The sequence below is a fragment of the Paralichthys olivaceus genome, chromosome 23 (genome assembly GCF_024713975.1).
Source record: "Paralichthys olivaceus isolate ysfri-2021 chromosome 23, ASM2471397v2, whole genome shotgun sequence".
NCBI classification, from domain to species: domain Eukaryota; kingdom Metazoa; phylum Chordata; class Actinopteri; order Pleuronectiformes; family Paralichthyidae; genus Paralichthys; species Paralichthys olivaceus.
In genome coordinates this window covers 14127812-14149033 of record NC_091115.1, presented here as the reverse complement: position 1 = coordinate 14149033, position 21222 = coordinate 14127812, and the positions used below count along the sequence as shown (strand labels likewise).

At 42.0% G+C, this 21222-nt stretch overlaps 1 protein-coding gene across 18 annotated transcripts in view; it reads left to right on the top strand.

Annotated features, from left to right (window-relative positions):
• nav3 (neuron navigator 3) overlaps positions 1 to 21222 on the top strand; it is a 383327-nt gene that overhangs the window by 242778 nt on the left and 119327 nt on the right. For all 18 annotated transcript variants that reach the window (XM_069520097.1, XM_069520098.1, XM_069520095.1 and 15 more), the window contains 2 exons: positions 13793 to 13910; positions 15837 to 15889. In XM_069520097.1, coding sequence (XP_069376198.1) covers positions 13793 to 13910; positions 15837 to 15889 — 171 coding nt within the window. The remainder of the gene's footprint in view (positions 1 to 13792; positions 13911 to 15836; positions 15890 to 21222) is intronic.

Genomic DNA, 21222 nt, shown 5'->3' with positions numbered 1-21222 from the left:
CATGGAAGAAATTAAATGACTGAAAAATCCAGATATTTAAGTTTGAGGTTTTACTATGTTGATTCCAGGCCTTCAATGTACCAGGTGTGGTCATAAACATGGAATTACTGTGAGCTTGATTCATGAAACTTTTGCTTTTTATTTACAAAGTAATGATGGTTAAAAATTGCTGTCTGACTTTTTAAGCACCTTCATGATACATTTTATTTTCCCTGGATTATCATAATCATTAAGAACGCCTGAAAATCGTTGCTTGAAATGAGCGCCACATGTTTCGCTGTATAACCTCTCTGCCCTATGTCGGCATTGTCATGGCAACTGAAATTCAGCAAATAATGTGAGCACATTTTATTTGAACTTATCAAATTAGTGCAGCACTTCCCTAAAGTTTGGGGATTAAAGAAATTCAATGACCAAAATCAGTGGAGCGGAGAAAGAGACTGACTATTCTTATTGCTCAGAATGAGTTTAGCTCCAAAACTGCTGAATCCTACATTTCCCATGAAGCAGTTGAATATCATCTATGTCAGTAGACCCTCCTTGACAGGAAATGCCCACACCTATTAGTCTCCATGACCCCAAGTGGCATCAGGGGTTTTTGCTGTGCCCTCACCAGAAGTATAACTGTGTTTGCAGCCTGGGCAGTAGGACTCTTTGTGATGGGTAAACTAATAGTGATTTGAAAAATGAATATAATTACCATTTGATTTGCATTTTTAATGTTCTATTCTGCTTTATTCAATCATGTTTGCCAATAGAACTATTTGCTTACTGATATATTGATTAAACTTCAATCTGACCACGTAAAAGGCAAATAACCTACATAAACTCATCTATCTTATATTGCAATCTTATAGTTCATTCTGTCTAACTCACCGATCTGCCCTTAAAGTCTGACTGAGAGGAGTCTGGTTTTTAGGTTATGGCTGCAGACAACACTGGGATACATGCCTCATGACAAACTAAAAAGCCAGAGCCACTCTACTTCTGAAGTGGTCGGCCGTCCTGGCTTTCACTCAGGATTCACAGATGATAGTTGAATCACTCATTAAGTATATTCATATCGTCTGTTCCTCCACACAAGACAGATTCAGTTGATTCTGCTGCTGGGTGAGGAGACTGGAGGTTAGAGTGATACCCTGTGGAGCCCTCTGCTGGAAGCAGGAAGGAAGTGAAAATATATATCTGAGTGGAGTTGAGTGGGGTCAGTGTCATGGTCGTCTCAGGGCTGGAAAACTGCTCCATCCTTTATTTTATATTAACCTCTCACCTGCAAACCAGTGTTTGAACACTTTTATAAGGAAGATAAATACCAGTTAGAAAAACTATGACTGACGTGGAGGTGAAATGACTTGGTGCATATTAAAGAAGCCTTTTCTTACAATGAGAAAACAAATTGAAGATATTTGTGTAAAAGATTACTCAGATTTTTATGAACATCTGAAGTCCTCATTTTTTGTTTTAGCTCAAAATAAATTAGATGATCTGGCTACACTGCAGAATTGTTTTCAACCTGCTGGACTCATAGCTGTAAACATTAAATTGTATGTAACTGCAATCAATAATCATAATGATTTCATAAAACTATCTTAATACCTGTTCAACTATCAGCCTATGCACCAGAAACTTTCGCAGTTAATCAGTAGAGCAAAGAGAAAAGATTCTTTACAAGGCAACTGTCCATCCAAACCACCAGCAACAAATGAAACCCTCTCCCATCCAAGCACCATCATGTTATTATTAGAGCTAAAGACTCATATTCTCAGAGTCAGGAGTGTACAGAACATTCAGCCTGACTGCTTCGCTAAGTGGCCGGTGCGTAGTGACACTGTAGTGTCCTCGTCCTCTGAGAGGTTTGTTAATAAAAAACGTCCCGGGCTCCGGGCAGTCTGGCCAGCATCCAATCAAAAACCCATTAATCTAGCCATCTATATTAATTTGTTTCTCAACAAGCAGATGGCAGTTCCGACTGAAACCAAACAGACCGCATATCAATGTGCTCATATTATTCTTGTTTGTACACAAACAACCGAGGCCAGACTCGTCCAGTGGGAGCTGAGACCTGATCAAGATTTTTGTGTTGGTGGGCTGTAGATAGCTCTGTGTGCACCATGTTTACCAGAAGCGTCAGCCTGTAAATGTGAGTATTTGTCCATTAGTAAAGCCATTGTATTTTAACCTCCCATCTGCACAGGCCTGATAACAATCCCCCTCTCTGCTCTTTCTGTTTTCCCTGTAATTCCCACTTAAAAAATGGTCTGTTTTCTGCAAATATCCATTTTATCAGCATGATTGTCCAGTGAGGCCCTCGGTGTACGCTGGCAGCTGCAACAGTAGCTGTGAGTGAAAGTGCTTCCAAGTCAGGCCCAAGCGGAGCCGAGTCGATGCTGTGGAGCGACCACAGCGAGTCAAACTCAGCCGCTGACTCATCTTGATTTAATGAAGAGTAAACCAGCAAGATGCTGTGAGGAAGTGTGACTAATCCGAGTGGGCCGGTGTTGAGTCACACCGACACAGATCATGTCCTCATCATTTGGTTTTTGTTGGAATCGGCCTGCAGAATAATTTGAACCCTCTGGGCGGACGACTTGACAGGATCGCTGTAAAGCATTTGTTGTCGTGATAAGAAGGTCTGTGTGCATCTGTGACCATATATGTCTGGCAGAGCGCCTCTCTGCAGCATGGGTATCTAATGACACAGCAGCCGGTTTCCCTCCCCTGATTTATTTGTGTTTTGGAGTGGGCGGAGCCTACAGAGGCCTGAAGGAATAATCACAGAGCCTCGCAGCATCCTGGAATAGACGGGTGTCAGCTGGAAGCCCCAGGATGCTTGTTAAGGTTTATGTCCACGACTTCGGAGGAGGAAAACTTTGCCTGTCATTTAACAGAGGCCCAGAATTACTGCCATTACAGTGAGGTGATGCAGCTTATTGTACAGTGAGCTCAATTCTCTGAGCTATAGCAGCCAGCGCTTATAAACAGGCTGAATGTCACACAAATATCTGCTGGCTGTTTCAAAACAAAGGATACATCCACATTTCATGCATTATCTCAGCTGGACAGAGCCAGCCTGGATTAGATATGATCCAATCCTCTTTTTGTTTTTGGATGAAGGTTTTTTTGTAAAGCTTGAATTGGTGTGAGAGGGAGGTGAGAGGTGTGAGGGGATTTGGAAATGTTTGTGAGGTTGTGTGTAGCTGCCAGTGTGTGTAGCTGCCAGTCTGTGTGTTTGTGTGTGTGCGTGTGTCCTTTGCCAGCATGATGGTGGCAGTGTCTGGATCACAGGCCACAGAGCCAGCGAGCCAGACGCTGCCTCACCATGCTGTGGTTACCATGGTAAGGTGAGATACTGCTCTTGACTGTGTATGCCAAAGTCTCATAAACCTAAATGTGAGGACGCACTGTGTGAGTGTGTGTGTGTATTTCAGAGAGGGAGAAAGAGACTACTTCAGCATCTGTAGCAGTCTACATGTCTGTAATTTAAGGGCAGAGATGATGGCTCGAACACACCACTTTGGTTTCTTGTATTTATGGGACGTCTAGTATTTTTATCTTTGTAATAAAAAATACTGTAGACGAGAGAGCGTTAAATAACAGTGATAAAATGCAATGATTTTAAAAACTTACATGAAATTACTGAAGTTTAAACATATCATAAAACAGGCAGAATATGAAGCGCCTTTATTCAGAGAACACAGAGATTAAAAACATCATGTGGAGGACGCATTTGCTACATTCCTTCATTCCTCCAAAATCTAAATGAATGTTGAACCCTTAGTCATGCTTAACCCTGGACTTTATGTAGCAAATATCACGTCATGATTCACATTCTGTGTTGTTATCAGACTAACAAAAGCACAGAATGACTAAGACTGAAGTCATAAATCATTTCAAGAGCTCTGATAAAACAGCTACATAACTGAGAACTGTCCTTTTAAAGATAATCTCCATACTGTCATTTAGAAAACTTCCAAACAATGACAGTGTATAATGTAGGCGTATAAAGAGGAGGACTTTTGTGTGTGTGTGTGTGTGTGTGTGTGTGTGTCTCACACCTTCGGAGTTGGTCAGAAACCGAAAGTAAAGTCTCGCTATGAACTCGTCTGCTGGAATTCTTTGGCCAGCGTTGGTGAAAATAAGGCTGTTACGTCAGTTCCCTCTTCTCAACTAATGTTTCAGTGAAATTGCTCGCACACAAACAAGCGCACCGCACACACACAAAACTTGACTCACAAATGATTTCACCGCACAGCGCACATACACATTTCTTGACTCGTGAGATGCAGGACACGATAGTTAGATATCATATTTTTTATAATTCTTACGGTTATGAAACCGTGATGTAATGAAACTGCGGTTATGGTAAAATCGGTTACTCCGGACAGCCCTAATTGTGGTACTTACAATAAAACCTGCACCAGGTTGTCAGGACAAAAGTGCCCCATTGACTTGGTTCAGTTTTCGACTAAACTGAGGGAAAGGTGCCAATCTTGAGCAAAAAAGAATGTGCTTATCCTGAAAACTTCACACTGTAAACATAGTTCACAATAACTAAGGATGTCATTTTTCCAAATATCACCATTGAATGTGTTTCACATGACTTTTCATTTGTTTCCATGTATTTGAATACTCCGCCTAGCTTGAATACTTGACGCTGCTTAGTCTGTCGTGCCTCCTCCGATGATTGTCCTCTCTGGCCACTTTGCTGGCTAGCATCCTCCTCTTAACGCCCTCTGCTGGATTACAAAGTAAAGTACTTCAGAAGGTCTGATGCGCTTTCAGAATATATATATTTTGAATTTGAATGGGTCATTACATTTGGAATATGAACCTTTCCACAGAGTTTAAAATTAAAAGTGACTGTCCTGACTCTTTTTTATAGTAAATACGTTTAATATAATAAAATAAAAATAAAATGCGTTGCTTTTATTCTGAACACACCTTGATAGCGCATCTCTAGCAGGGTCTGTGGTTCAGTCTGTGGCTCCTCCACTCCACATGTCTAAGCGTCCTTGGGCAAGACACCGAACCTCAGATATTTCCTAGTGGTGCGGCTGGTGCCTTGCACGTTAGCTTGCTGCCATTAGTTGTAAATTATAAAGCACTTTGGATAAAAGTGCCATATAAATGCAGCCATTACCATTTATATGAGCATAACTTCAACTTTTTTTGGGAACGAGGACTGTTGATTTTGTCCCCCATTTTTCATAAAGTACTTTCACAAACCTGCACTTTAACTTACTCATGTTTTCACAACCTCAACATTGGAAAAGCACTCCTCATACTCTCCTCTCTGATTTATTTTCGTATTTTACTACTTACAGTTTGTTTTCACCGCCTCACCTTAATGTTTTATAGCTGTGTAAAGTAAATGACCTGTTGGGCCTTGCAGGGGAAAGAGAGATGGTGTAAATCTACCCGACTGTTTTCTGGTTTGGGGTCAAGGCCGCTGGCAGAGAGAGGAAGCATGTTTATGCTTGAGGATGTGTGTTTGGGGGTTGTATAAAATTACTGCGACTTCCTCGCAGCATCTGATGGAGTTCCATCATATAACCATGAATCATTGCATGAGTTTAACTGGGTACAGTGCAAAGAATCTCCTCTCAGGCTGCATCTATACTACTACGTTTTCAAAATATAACGATCTCTGTCCACATGAGCGCTTCAACCCGTCCATACTAACATGCCTGTAAACGCAAGACCACTCACGAACATGTGACACTGTGTAGACAGCGAGCATTTGGTTGTTAGTTGTAGAAGTGTTGCAGATTGCTTGAGTAATAGCTCTTCTCTTATGCATGTAAACATTAGTTTCTACAATTGTGTTCAATACTGGTTGCCCTAAGAATCAGCAGAGGTTATGTCCGAGACTCAATGAGCAGGAGGTTGGGTCTACAGCATCGTTTCTCAGCATCTACATTTCTGCCTGTCCAGATTAAAATGCAGCCAAGGAGTTTTCAAACTAAAACATGGCCAGTAGCATTTCCAAACTTTTCTGATTCAGTGGCTTTAAAACTGTATCTGAAGCTGAGTTGATGTGTTTTCAAGCAAGGCATATTGAGGTGGATATCATATTGAGGTGGATATCATTGTCATTACATTGTACTTGGTGTTTTATAGTATGAGCCTGCATGAGCCTGCCTCCACTAACAGAACGACACTGAATATTAAAACATTCCTCTCCTGTGTGCTACATTAAAATGTAGCTTCTACCGTGTGTAATTGGCGCTAGTAACCACTGATGGTTTATCAAACGGGTCAACAAACTCATTATTCTGTCTGACGCTGTCTGTCTTGAAATTGTGTTTGTGCTCATCTGTCTTCAAGCTGCTTTGGAGCTGTCATTTCTCACCCTTTTTTATCTGTCATTTCTTTCCCTTTTCTTTCTGACCTCCCTCCTCTCCTCTGCTCTCTCTTTCTCTCTCTCATCCTGTCTTCACTCCTTGGCCTTCAGCCCCCGCTGCACTACGAGAGATCAGCGATGACTGACGGGTGTGAGCACATCCAACATGGATTGTGTGTCCAAACCTCTCCCAGCCTTGCAATTATGTCATTTTCTGCTCAGGATTTCCCCTGAAACGACAAAGTGGCTTGGCAGACCGTGGCATGAGAACGCAGGCATTGAACATTTCAGTTTTAGCAGCATGCGCTTCTCTCTTGTTATCTGCCGATCGTAGTGAAGTCATTTGGTTAGTGCCTGGTGGTGGTTTTAATATTTCAGAACAGCAACATCTTGGATGGAGCTGCTGAATGGCTGTATTGAAGGCACAATGTATGCAGATGGTGTATACAGATGGCTATATATGACCTTGACAGCAATGTGCTTGCCTAATCAGTTTTCCTTGTGAAAGATTGATCAAAACAAACAGTGATGCACACACTTAATAAGCTCTTAGGAAATGTTGAGTAAGACTTTGGCCGAGGTGTCAAAGCAGTTTTTGTCTTAGACAGAAAAATTACAGTAAATTGACATGCTTTCATAATCCCTGTTTGTAGTGTCACGCACACAAACCCGAACAATCGCATTTGTGCTTTCTTCCTTTTTTTTCTCTCTGCGGTTGCATTTGATTATCTCTGTGTTTAAAGCAGTTTTTTAGTTCTTGGAAATACAACTGGACGGATCTCTTCTCGACTGTTATTGACAGTCGTGTGGCAGCAAAGATGTTTCCTGCTCGTCCCATTCACATTTCTGTCCGTTTCTGCCTCTTAAAATTGTTGCGGCGAATGCTGTCATGTAAATAAAGTTATTATTTTTGATCCAGTCTCACTAGCGCCAGGCCACACGGAAACTTCAAGTCAACGGTTTGTATATTGCCGGCGTAAACTCCCCACTTGGGTGTTTTCGAGAGATTGGAAAAAAGCCATGTTGGAAAGCTGCCCGCTGCTATTACCTCTGGATTAGGTGGGTTTGAAGCAGGCCTCTCCATTCCACTCCCAGGACAAGATAATGATTGTTTCAGAGGGAATAGAGATGTGTCAGACCTATCCCAGGGAACAGCGAAAACGGTTTACATAGTAGAAATGGCTTCCAGGTGCTTCGATAAAATTGTTGGACGCAGACAGAGGCCAGCTGCCTCCAAGGATTTAGTCAGAAATCTTATCTTATCTTTCATCTGGACCACTCCGTCCACAGGAATATCCAAAGAAGCAGTTGCTCACATTAGGATAACACCAGGATTAGGAGATTCATCTCCATTAATAACCAGAGAAATATAGATCTTCACTATTGCTTCCTTTTAGAATTTGCTTTCAAGTGCACGGCTGTCCAGTTGCATAAGCTTTACTTTTAGAAAAGTCCAAATACTGCCTGATTGAGCCAGAAATGTGAACATAACACCACCGTTTTCTTTCACTGGCTCCCTGTTGCAAGTTTACAAGGTTAGATGAGGCCTTGAGCGGCTCAGTTCTACTGATGTATAGCTAACTTTGTTCAAAGCAAATTCAACTTGGATTCAACTTTATTATTTACATTCCCTCTCCACTCAGAGATGTTTTTGTTGCTTCATTTAGATGTTTGACCTTTTCTGTGCAGAAGGAGAAATGGTCAAACACTGGAAGGCCGTTTTTGATGTGGTGAAGCAGATACATTTCTTTATTCATCCCATACAGAGATTTTGGTACTTTCTACTCCACTGCATTTTTACAATGCATTGTGTTACACCTAAAATGGATTCAGAAGAGTCCACTGCAGAGACTCTGCCATTTATTAATGTAAAAATGTATTCAGTAGCATCATCTGCACAATTCTGTTTAAATATTATAGACTGTATTATTGTTGTATCAAACAAAGCATACAGTTATAAGTGTAGTTTAATTTAAGTTTAAACTTTTAGTACCTTAATTATATTTTAAAACAAGTACTTACTTATTTTTACTCAATTTGAAACATCAATTTGGTACTTTTACTGTTACTTCTGTCTTTGTTTGAGTATTTCCTCCACTATTGGAACTAATCTAATACAAAAATGTATTATTTGACAACTGCCAGTAAGCCTCAAACAAAGAGGAAAGTTATATTGTGGAAGTTGGGGTAATTTTCACTGGAATGGAATAATGGCTGAAAGAACACAACAATTCTGTTGCCTTTTATGATCAAACTCATGAGATATTACATTTGAAGTTCTTTTAAAAGCATTTCGCCTTTCCTGCTTTTGATTATTTGGTGGAGAAGTTTCTGCGGTTGCCCCTTAGCTTCAGTTCTTCTAACTTTTGGAACAGCAACTTCATGGAGCACCTGAGTTTTTATTAGTGCAAATGCATGGAGGTAGTTCAAGATTATGGTATGGCACAATCACTTGCACCATGAGGATCCTAAGAGAAGAGATTTTGCAGCCAGGCATAGATGTGCACTTCTTATACACAGACCACTTGTACACCATGGCCAGTAAAGATTTTCTGTTGGGTTTTACTTCCTGTTGTGTCTCTTCTTTCTCCAACATGCACCATAAACTGATTTGACAGCGACACCACCATCCGAATGGGCTGTTTCCACCCCTCCATCACTCATAGTTTGTCAGCGAGCAGAGACAGAGATGCAGAGAATGATGGAGGAAGCTCCCAACACATGGCAGCGCTATTGATTCCATTGCCCCATCGCTCGTTTAGTTAATGTGGCTTTATGTTGTGTTTAATTACATTTAGGAGCCATGCGGGAGCGGCCAAGCTGCCTGTGCCAAGCGGAGGCATTTGAGCCAGTGCAGCCACAGAAGAGGCATGTCTGCTTCAAACAGCATTACACAGCTAAATGTCCTCCAAGTGATTCTGTGTGCGCTGAAACCCCTCGGATGCAATTAAGATCTTTATTTATTAGACAGCGTTGGAATGATGCCCTGATTAAAGAGCCCATACATTAACAGTCGTTCAGTTTAAGTAGTTGAATAATGCAGGGAACTACAGTCAGTGCTGCATAGTTCAACTTCCTCTCTGCCCCAACTCCTCTCACTCGATCCTCTTCTCCTTTTACCCGGCTCCCCCCAGAGGCCATGTCGCTGCACTGCAGGCTCTGCCAATAATACCTGCGTAGCTCTAGTCACTGCATTGTGATCAGGACTGTTGAAGACAGTTTTTCTGCTTCAGGGTAAGAGCCAGCTGTTTGTTCCCAGCTCTCGGGATCCCCAGCCCTGAGGGGACAGATCTGCCGAGCAGGTAGAGAGGGAGAGGAGAGAGAGAAAAGAGAAGGAGGAGAGAGATACTTCACGTGGCATCAATAAGGATAACACCACCAGAGGGACTGGACTTCTGCTGATTGATGCTGGCTGCCGAAAGAAAGAAAGAGGAAGGACGGTGGGCAAGAGGAGGGGAGGGAGGTGTTCAATATTTCAATATGTGTGTTGATTGTGTTTGAGTGGCTGAGGGGATTTGTGGATTGTTGGTGCATGTGTGTTGTCTCACCCAGCCAGTCTCTGTGCTGTCAGTAGTCTCAGCCAGCACCACTGACGGTGGCATTGCTGCTGATGTTGTGCCTCTGTCGCTGTGCTGGCTTCAGCCTCCCAGAGCATAGCGGGAGTCAGACAGGAGAGGTGAGCGAGTGCAGGGGGGCCGACAGACTCGACTCTGGGTGACACCAAGAAGTGAGCGGATAAGTGAGTCAGCACGGCAGACGGGCTCCTTGAAAAATGTTTCTCAGATGTTGGTTTCTCGTCAGAAAGCCGAGAGAGGAGATGAGGGTGTGAGGGAGGGGGCGTGGCAGGTGACAGAGGCCCCAGGTCAGAATGGAACCCAGGACGTCGCAGTTAGATCTTCACCATTCAGTCTGACTAAACTTGACATGGAGGTGAGAAAAAGAAGAACTATTCTGGGTCCTCATTACTTTTTTGTCTCCTCTCATCTCTGCCTGGCTTTGTCTGCATTGTATTGTAGTTTGTCTTTCCCTCACGGTGTTTCTAACTGATAAAGGATTTCAGAAAGTGTCCAAACTCAGATGTGCAGCAGCTTTTACTGAGCAACCCTTTAGAGTTTTCTACTGTACAATACCTCCATGTTTTATAAATGTTGGCAGATTTCTTGATATTGGTGGCAATTCTTCAGTCCAAATGTTTCTTCTGTGCGGAACAAAGTAATATAAAAAAAATAGTATAGACAAAGTTTATGCAGCATAGAGTAGGTTTTTGGCAATATATTTTATTATTTTCAGGTGGAAGTGCTAAAAATTTAAGTGTTTGCCAGCATGACATAAAAACTGAATTTTAAAGCACATGCCATTCCAAAAACAGTAGGCTGGTACTAAACAATACCGAAAGTTCTATGAGGCTTCGCAAAAACTTGCTTTTTCTGAATGAAAGCATTCCTGTGTCAAAAGTTTGCATATTCTGCTCAGCCTCCAGACTGGATAGCTAGCGATGGCTAGGGATTGACAGGCTGCCTCTGTTTTCCCCAAAAACAAGTACACTTACACATATGTGTAGTTTCAGTCTTGTGCAGTGGAAATCCTAAAGAAATAAAACAAAAGTACTCTGAAGCATCGGTAAAATGTTTTGTAAATGTAAATGAAGTAGAAAACTTGGTGCACCAAATGCAAAGAGTTTTTGCACGACTAGATTAAATACAAGGTCAATGCAAAAATGTAAAGATGTGAAATTTGCGTCATTTGCCTCACTTGCTTCATGTGAAAATTCATGTGATGTGAGGAAACCCAATCAGCATTAATGACACTCACCCGAGACGCTGGCATTGACCCAAGCTAGCTGGTCACTAAACTGGCCAGTGGTCAGCCTCAGGTAGCACTGGAATCAACAGTAATCCAGACGCAGCTCCTGAAGAAGATGGTTAAATTCGGTGTGGGACTGCTGGGGGTCTTGTGGACCCACACACAATGGTGCTGGCTCCTCCGGCATTTCCACAACTCGTACAACGTATCAATTGTACTGAATTCAGCACGTAGTCTGAATCTTCGCCTGCTTGTGTTTACTTGAGATACTTGGCGAACAGTTTATGACGCCCAACTGAAGAGTTAGCGCCCCCAGCTGTCACTTTTCAGAAATTTGGGAGGAAGGAAAGTTGGCTTTTACTGACAGGAGAATTGAGTCATCACAGTCTTTCTGCCACTCGTGTTCCACTGTGTCTCTGCAGACACACTAATCCTCCATCCATGCTCCCTCTTAAAAGTAAGGGAGAAGGAAAGTGGGAGATACATGGCTGTCAGTGAGAGCTCACAGGTCAAACCTTCCTCATCCTCCCTCTCCTCTTCTTCATCCCAGGTCTCTGTTTGATTCAGCTGTCCAGCAGTTTGTGTTCAAGCCTTGTTGGACTGTCAGCACCTCTACATTTCAGTCCTCTCTCTCTCCCACTTTCTCTCCTTCTCCATCCTCCCGCTCTCCCGTTTGTTTACTTGCCCCCTGACGGGATGTGGTCTGCATTTGCGGTGCATTTCGTTCGTGTGCATGTGCCTTTATTTTTTGCGAGCAGGTTTTTAGTGAATGTGTATTTCCCTTTGTGTCTGTTTTCCCTATGACGGCTCTCAGTTTTTTTGGAGGTTTGCGCTTTTACGAGTTCTCATCATGGAGAAAGTTGCTGAAAGAAACCACAACAGATACAAACTTCTGAGAGGCGGCGTCTTTAAAGCAGCCAATGTCCCGCTTCCAAGAAAAAGGAGGCTGGAGGCAAATGTTTTTAATTGAGAGTGGTGTGTGAGGTAAATGAGGGGAAAACAGGGGAATTGTTTCATCATGAGAAAGTTTATGGGGGACTTTCCTTCGACCACTCAAGATGGCAAAAAGCCTCTACTATTTACAGAAACTTTATATGTAGAAAATCCCAAGACAAAGATGTCATAGCCCTGTCACACTGTTTGACTGACAAGACAGCACAGAGAACAAATTCATGTGCTGTGCACCACTTTAGTCTGAAGTTGATATCTGAATTACTTTTTCATATTAAAAGACTTGTTTAACGTGGTAGTGCCTCCACTCTTCTAGAAGATTGTATATTTCTAAGTGGATTTTCATTCACCATTCGCCACTCTTTCATTCTGCTCAGGCCTGCATCGATTTTTTTTTTTTAATCCAGAAATACCAAGAGAAGTTTCAGGCAGGAGTCAGTCTTTCTATTGGCTCGTATAGATTTTTTCCCCCTTCCAACTCATTTCAAGCCTAGTATAGAGAGATGTTCCTCCATGTCTTTGGAAATGTGAATCAAACGTACCCTTCCGCACAGCAGGAAGCACCGGAGCTCTTTTTTAGTTTCTCAGGTGCAGTCTGGTTCTTAGACGGAGGAATCTGGAGGGAAATCATAGAAAGTTTGGTGAATAAGAGGAGAAAATATTAACATGGGTGAAATGATAAAAGTGCTGTGGGAGCCTGAACCTGCATTTTTAGGATGGAGGACTGTGCTTTTCCCCTCCTAGTGCCTTTAAATGTTATATACACAAGTCTTTCACTGTAAGTCAGCTGCGATAGGACCGATCGGGCCAGGCGCTCGAAGCCCAAATGTGCTTCACGTCTTTCGTCTTCAGAGCCCATTGAGACCGCAGCAGCTGTCGAGGCCAGTCTGTCGCCAGCCGACAAAACGTGGCTTGTCAGTTGGCTTTTGGGCTCTAATGAAAGACAAAGCGGCCGTTAAGAGGTTTTAGGTGACAATGCAAAAGATTGGCCAATGTGCTGCTCTTCCGGTTTGACAAACGTAGACGGGAAAGTGAATCCACCTGTTGCAGCAAATGTCTTAATCGGAACAAGACGCCGGTTTGAAATCATTGAAAGAATCATTGTAAGATTTGCTTTTAAGTCTGCTTTATGCTCAAATACATTCTCTTTGGTTTAGTTTTTTTTAATCTGTGTTTGAGTTCTTCAAAGAACTCTGAAGAGGAATCTGTAATTATTATAAGAAAAGACTTGGACCTAACCCATAGCACACATCTGAAAGACATCGTACATTGTCTTTCATTTGAGTGCTGTACAGTCATTTCCCATTCACATCCTACATTTACTACTCATATCCACTGTGTGCCTTTTGACTGCGCACTATGTTGTACTATGTTCTGAGTACTTAATACATTGCGTACTTATATTTTCACAGAGAGAAATGCCTATGTCCTGTACATATGGCAGAATTGACAATAAAGTTGACTTTTACGACAGATACCATGAAGAAAGAGGATAAACAGAGTAGATCTGCATGTGGATCCAACTGCACCGAGCTTGATGAAAAACAAGTGTTTGTGTACTGGGGATGTGAAGGACTGCGAGGACAGAGAGGCAGAGCAGGGAATGTGGTGTCTGTCCCACACGTACTCATACACACTGCGCCTCTCCGTCTCTGTTCCTCAGACACTGACCGAGCGTCTCTTCTGTCTTTGCAGATTTACACAGACTGGGCCAATCACTACCTGGCCAAGTCTGGCTGTCCACGTCTCATCAAGGACCTGAGCCAGGACATCACTGATGGAGTCCTGCTGGCACAGATCATCCAGATCATAGGTTCGTATCCATCCACACACACACACACACACAAACACACACACACACACACACACACACAATACACAACTTTGATTTACATTGATTTCCTGGAGACTTACTATAACTTTAACCTACTTGGTTAACCCTAAACCTCACCCTAAATGTAACCCCCCTTTTACTTAACCTAGTCCTTACCTAAGCCTAACCTTTAACCCAAACCTTAAAATGTCTTCATCTTAAATTTTTTTTAAATAACATTAAGACTCAACATGATTAATACCTGGACACACACTGGTGTGGAGATGGTCGATCAGCAGGACACAAGCTTGTGTTGGTCAGTATACTGTGTCACTGCCTAGAGCAGAAGTATATTGTTTTAAATGTTGAAAAAAAGATAGTTAATGATAAATAAATATATATAATAACAATATCCATGTTATTAGCAGTATTAAAATACTGGATTTGTCTATAATTCATTCTGTCTAGATAAAACGACCACACAAACGCACACACGCGCGCACACACACACACACTCACACACACACACACACACACACACACACACCCTCTCTCTCTCTGCTGGTCTTTGTTGTGGTGAGTTGGAGGGAAGCCGTGCCTCAGTCTGATATTTGGGCCAAATCACAGCAGCTCTCTCTTGTTTTGGGTGCTGGGCGGGCGAGCTGCAGCAGAGATCTATGACTCTGACACCCTGGGATGCAAAGGCATGTGTCTTCCATCGGAGCCCAGAGAGGCTTTACTTCTCTCTCTCTTTCTGTCTGTCTTGTCCTTTCTTTCTCTCCTCTCTTACTTCTCTATGTCTATCCTTATCTCTGACATGCTGCATCTCTGTGTCTGGCCCTCACTCGCAGTTGGACTTTTTCTAGGTCTCTCTTTGTTTGTCTCTTACCAATAATGTCTTTTACATCTCTCTCTTATCTTTCTCTTTTTCTTTTTTTCATCTTCTCTCTCTCTTTCTTCTTGCACTTGCTCTTGCCAAGTAAAGTATTACAATTTGCAAAACATAATACTTAGCATACGGTATTATTACAGTACAGTAAGTTTACTGTGTTACTGAAACTGAACAGATTTTATTTCATTGCCTTTTTTATTCTTTTTTAATGTGTGAAAAACCTTTTGACTATCATCTGCTGTAACAAGAATTTTTTTCCAGCACAGGATTAATAAAGTTTATCTTATCGTATCCTTGCTGTTGATTTAGTAAGAGACATAATAGAATGTTTATTACTCACTCTAAATGGTCATTAAATACCTCCACAGGCTTGTTTAGCTACCACAGTTATAAAGACATTTTTCAAAGTGGCTGTTATACAATCTTTTTTTTTTTTTTTACCCGCCTTCTTTCAGACACATTTCTCTCACATATTTTTCGACTGTCTTTACACTCTCTCCCATTCTCTTTGCATCTACATAACTGTTCTGAACTTTTTCCTTTCTGGGACGCTCTCTCTCTCTCTCTCTCTCTCTCTCTCCTCTCTCTCACTCGCTCTTTCTCTCTCTCTCACACACACATTCACTGTCACTCAAATGCTGCCAAACTGATGCTGTCTTTCTCTTAATTTTCCATCTTAGTTCCTTACTTTTTCTACTCTCTCTCTCTCTTTCTCTCTCCCTCTCTTTCTCCCTCTCTCTCTCCCTCTCTCTGAAACTTTACCCTCCCTGCTCGCCCGAACAGACAATGAGGCCAAGCAGGCCTGTCAGTAATTCTCTAGCGGCAGCTGACGAATTAGGCAGCTTTGCTTCCCAGACCCAGACACACAAACATTCGCACACTCATGCACACACACTCACACCTACACACATACAAACACACACACGCTCCTGTGCTATCCTCAGCAGAGGTTTCCTACTGGATTTGTGCACCTGAAGTCGTTGGACGCTGGGATGTTGACAGTAGAAACTAACTTGATTTCCTTTCTCATGCAGCGAATGAGAAGGTGGAGGATATCAATGGCAGCCCCAGGAGCCAGTCACAAATGGTGAGTGTTTCAATGCCAACATTTAACACGCGGATGCATGAGAGCAAATTATGTTTATGAGGAATAATTATGTAAGGAAGAATTACATAAGTGAAGAACTGACTTTTAACCAATCTACTGCTGGGCTGTAATAAAGTTTTATATGTTTTACAGAAGCTAACACAGCGGCAGTGTAGTAAATGAAAAGTATAAATACATTTTTCAGATATAGTGCTGTAGAGTTTTACAGATTTTACTACATGTAAGAGTGAAATATTGTACTTTTCAGTCATTTGCAATTATTCGACAGTATAATAACTTTTTACCTTTCAGATTAGGATAGTACATCAAGATTTTTTTCCTAGCTTATAAAACATAAATCCATTGTTAGAAAATGTAATTAGCTGGTTCCTATTTGTGAGTCCTTACAAAGCAGTGTCTACTGGCTGCACCTCGTCACTGTCACTGAGTTGTAGGCAGTTCAGCTGTGTTTTCCATCTTAAATTCTCAGATGGTCTCTTTTAACAGATTTAGGCACAAAGTGGTCAAATGATCAAACATGATCAATAACATCGTTAAAATGCTGCGAGTACTTTGTTATAGTCTAACTACATATTACTGATGATGATGAATGCTTCGACTAAGTGTGTTTACAAAACCACATCTCACAAGCCAGTTGAAACCGATCATCTTAACACTTTACTCTTTCAGTATTAATTTCAGTGCCTCAATTCAAGCAGCCAATTGCCGCAATTCTGATTAAAGCCATTCGCAAACCATAACCCTCCCTGCTACTCAGTGTGGCGCTGACAGAAGTAACCGCATTGCCACTTGACCGAAGAGCCTTGAAAACTTCAAACCCCAACATTTTTGATTTACTGTGCCTTTTTCAATAATCTGTATTTCTGACTGCCATGTGGCTGAGTGATGCTGGCGGTGTCCCCCCCCCTCCCCGTTAATGAGACGACGGTCTGTATAACTGCTGATTGTCGTCACTCTCAGATAATTACCCCTCACTTTAACTGGAGTTGACTAAGTGTTTATGCAGTGTTGGTTTGCCCTGGCATCTGCCCTCCTGCCATTAAAAGTGACTAAAGCTGTTTGGCTGTTTGGCTATTTTGGCGTGTTTTCTTGGTTAGACGCTGTCGTCCACTGTCAGACTTTGAAATTCGATTCATCAGAGGCTCAGTTGTTACTACATATAGCTTGCAGGATAGCTTTTTTTAAATTTATTGCACAATCTTCTCTCTCTTCCGTATTTATTTCCCAATTCCTAACCTCTGCTGGTTAGTTTTAACAGGTGACTGCCAGACAAGGAAGGTCAGTGGATGTGATTAAGTGTCTGGGGATGTGGCGGGGGCGAGGAAAATTAGGGTATCTTTACAAAATGTACCAGAATGCATTTTACAACTGGTTTCACAAGTCCAGTGGAGTTTTCAGCTGTTTTATTATTTCCTGCATGGCGAGTCCAGCTGTAGTGGGAGCAGTCGCTGTGCACTCTGTTCGAAAAACAACATTAAAGAACCAGTAAGGAAGAAAATGTAAAGGTCATGTCATGTCATTGTGTGAGGACAGCGTGCCGCAGTCAGTGAAAGGAAAGATAAACTCACATTTATTTTTCTTGTCACGTAAAGTGATTTTAGTCCTGGTGAGAGACAGCTGAGTCCAGGCTGACGCACCAGTCACTAGGGGCGAGCTGCCGCAGCACTGCAAACATGTGGCTCGAGATGCCAGCGACCTGTGTGTGTGTTCGCGCATGTGTGTGTGTGCGTGCAGTTAGCTCTTTGTCTCAGTCACTTACTAAGCCCATTGATCCACCACCTGCTCTGACCACAGAGGGTCCGGCCAGCTTGAGAAAATTAAGTTTGAGGAAGCACAGTTGCTTATGGAGTGGAGGCACGAAGGGAAGGAAACATCTGACACATATACACACATCACAAAAATTTAGCAGGTCCACTTTTTGGAATCGGCTCATACATGGACAGGTAAAGGGTTTGCCTGGTATATTAATCTGATTACATGTAAGGATGTGAGCTGAGTTTGCATCAAGATATTTGAGACACAAGTAGCCAGCAGCATTAAGCCGGACACTGTACTCTGGATTACTGTAATACTATATAAACTGTATTCTAGATACATACATAGTGTAGAGTATGGACGGCTGTGGTTGAAGGGTAGAACGGTTGTCCTCAAACCAGAAGGTGGCCAACTTGAATCCACTGCACCCCGAATGGCCCCTCATAGATGTTGAATGCACTAATTGGAAGTCGCTTTGGATAAAAGCGTCAGCTAAATGACATGTATTTATCTATTAGAGAGAAGAAAGGGTGCTTTCACATCTTAACTGTTGGGTTTGGCTTGTTTGGGCTGGTGAATAGTTCATTTGTGGTACGAGAGCACAAACTTCTATTGAATCAATTGAATCAAATGACTAGTTATTTCTTCATGGACCATTTCTGACACCGGAGAAGATTACTAAGCACATAAGGCTCCACAGAGCTGCAGCGTGACTCGTGAGTCAGTGCTGTTGATGCAGAATGACAGTTGTCAAAACTGTTCAGTCCTGGAATCACCTTTCTGTCCACGTGACATCATGCTCACAGCTGCTTATGTAAAAGTGAGTTAGTGGGATCAGATGGTGATTTTTGTTTTTCTGTAGCTGGACTAAATACCTAAAGAGATCAAGGTGATGATGACACATGAACTGACTGTGCAAACTTACTTTGTTTGGCCTGTTTATCTCATGAGTTTGTACACAATCGAAAACTTGAGGTACTGATAACCTTTGCCCCGTCCTGCGCTATTTTTTTAAGTTGTGGATTCATATTGACAACACAAAGCTGTGAATATAGGGAATCAGCCACTGGCCACGTAGCACCTGTAACTAAACACCTCGGCCAGAGACGTTTAGCGGCAGTAGCAGCTGTCAGCGGAGGGGCATATAAGTCTGATTAACTTCCTCTGCACTGATTTCCCTCCACTTGGGACTATAAATGATGATCCCGGAGTCACATGTCTGTTTTTTCCTAACCATTAGGCCACTGCTTTTCAGTTGAGTGGATAGAAGCCAACTGAGCAGCTGCGGTAAGCACAGGAGTAGAGACCAGCACAGCACCAGCATCTGCAATCCTCCCAGCTCATCTACATACATAACACGCTCTTTTTCTCTAACCGCATTCACAATGCAACAGATCCACAAATCAGGGGAAGGCTAACCATTTCCTGTGGAGCTAATCCAACAGAAAATGTTGGCTGATGTCTTTGCAATTGCAATGGCCAAGAAAGTTTTGCTCAGGTTGGTCATAGACATTTGTTGCCAACCGCCAATAAAAGCACTTCCTTTCACTTCCGTCGACGTTATTCAGATACTTGAAGCTCCAGTTACATCAACACTGGATTGAATGGGAAGATTTTCTACTTACTGTTGATACCTGATTAGATCAAACTACTTATAATCTTTACATTTTCTGTCAACCTTTGGAACTCAATGAGGTGTAGGTGCTCCTGTATTTCTATCCATCATATTCATGAGGCTGAATGGTATCACCTCTCACTGCCCTAAGTGCTCATGGGATAGCATGGCAAAGACCAGTGGAGTTATGAATTAATAACCCCCGTTCCCCAGGTCTCTCTCCTCTACTTGCTCCAATTTGCTCTCATCAAGGACAGTATGTAAAAGAGTCTGACCTTTGACCTCTGAACTGCTACAGTGTAATAAAAACCTCTATAAATACTAAGGTCAAATTTGGGTCATTTCATTTCTTCTGAGAAATTGAATATGGAAACATCACAGCTTTATGTCCAATAACCTTTCTTAGACTTAGGCTCAAAATAAATGATTGTACTTACATGATGTACATTTTCATTTTCAGCATTTATCTAATAGCTCGTTTATCTTCTCTTTAATCCCCAAATCACTGATTTTAGTTTTTAGTCTTAGTGTTTTTAAAAACAGTCTTACAGTTTGATTTGACGATAGTCTTTATTAGGATGTAGGGTTTTTTCCCTCTCTTTATTCAAGTGTGTGGTCTTAGTTTGGGGGAAGGACTTATAGATTTCACGTTCAGATTTTGTAATGCTTTCACTCCGAACCCTGCAGTTGATCTCAGATAGCCCCCACTTAGATTTGCTGTGCTTGTGCTTAAACAGCACGCTTGCACTCAGATGTTTTGCTGCTGGGACCAATTTCCTGCTCTGCAGCTTCAGCTCATATCTGCTTCGGTGCACAAGAGCAAGGAATCTGTCACAATTCCCCAACCAAAAAAAAATGTTAGGTGTAGTGTTGAAATATGAAACTGTCTCACCCTCATAATTGTTGCATTAGCTACTGTCAGAGTCCTGTAGGCGGTTACACAAGGTTTTAAGTGAAAGCATTAAGAAATCTGATTGTGAAATCCTGCTCTCAGACTGACACAACACTTTTGAATACAGATAGGATGATACCCCAAGAAGGATGAGGTGAAAGTTCAACAAACTTAGTGCTCTACTGTGGCTATATGTAGTGTACCTTCTTGCAATAATGGGAAAATAAGTATCTTTCTTCTTGTAAACAAGTAAAACATCAACATTGTAAATGGAAATCTGATTCTCACATTTGAGGTCTGGCATTCAGTGTGGTCAGACTGGTTGAAACTTCCTGGTTTGGAATGCTCAGATTTGTTTGTGTAGAAAACAAAATGATTACTGGGAGTTTGTTTATGAAATTGGGGTTGGGGGCTCGAATACAGAACTGCACCGGGGACCACGTATTTGGTCCCTGTGAGGAATCATCCTCAACCATTGTGAGAGCCAGCTGAGGTGACGGGAATGAGAAGTGGCAGGAGCGTGGTACGAGGGGCTTTTAAACTCTGTGTAGATTTGAGTTTGGTTCAGTTTCTTTCCACTGCCTAATATGTTTCCTTTCACTGCATTCAGCTTTGCCATAGATACGAGTAAAGATGGAAATTGTACAACACTAATGTAATTCAGTGGCTGTAGAAGCGATGTGATGCAGCTTCAGAGAGAGAGAGATATTTACATCCATCAGTGTGACATACCCCCCCAAAAAGTGTTTTCTCTGTTACATCTCTCGCTGTCCTCAGCCGTTGTAGGTTGCTTGTAAATTTGCAACTAATTGATATGACCTTCCTCTCAGTTGAGTGTTTTGGGTAAAGGGGCTCAGATTGTAAAAATATAAACGCATTCTGTGGATTAAGACCACACTGTTTTTGTGAATCCTTCAAACGTCTTACTCACCTTTCTAAAATCCCTCAAGCCCTCTGACAGTGCAGTTTCTCCTCCACACATCTAAAGGAATTAGATGCACGCCACCCAGGTTTTTGAATCGAGTTAAGGATTGTTGTTTTTTATCTCTC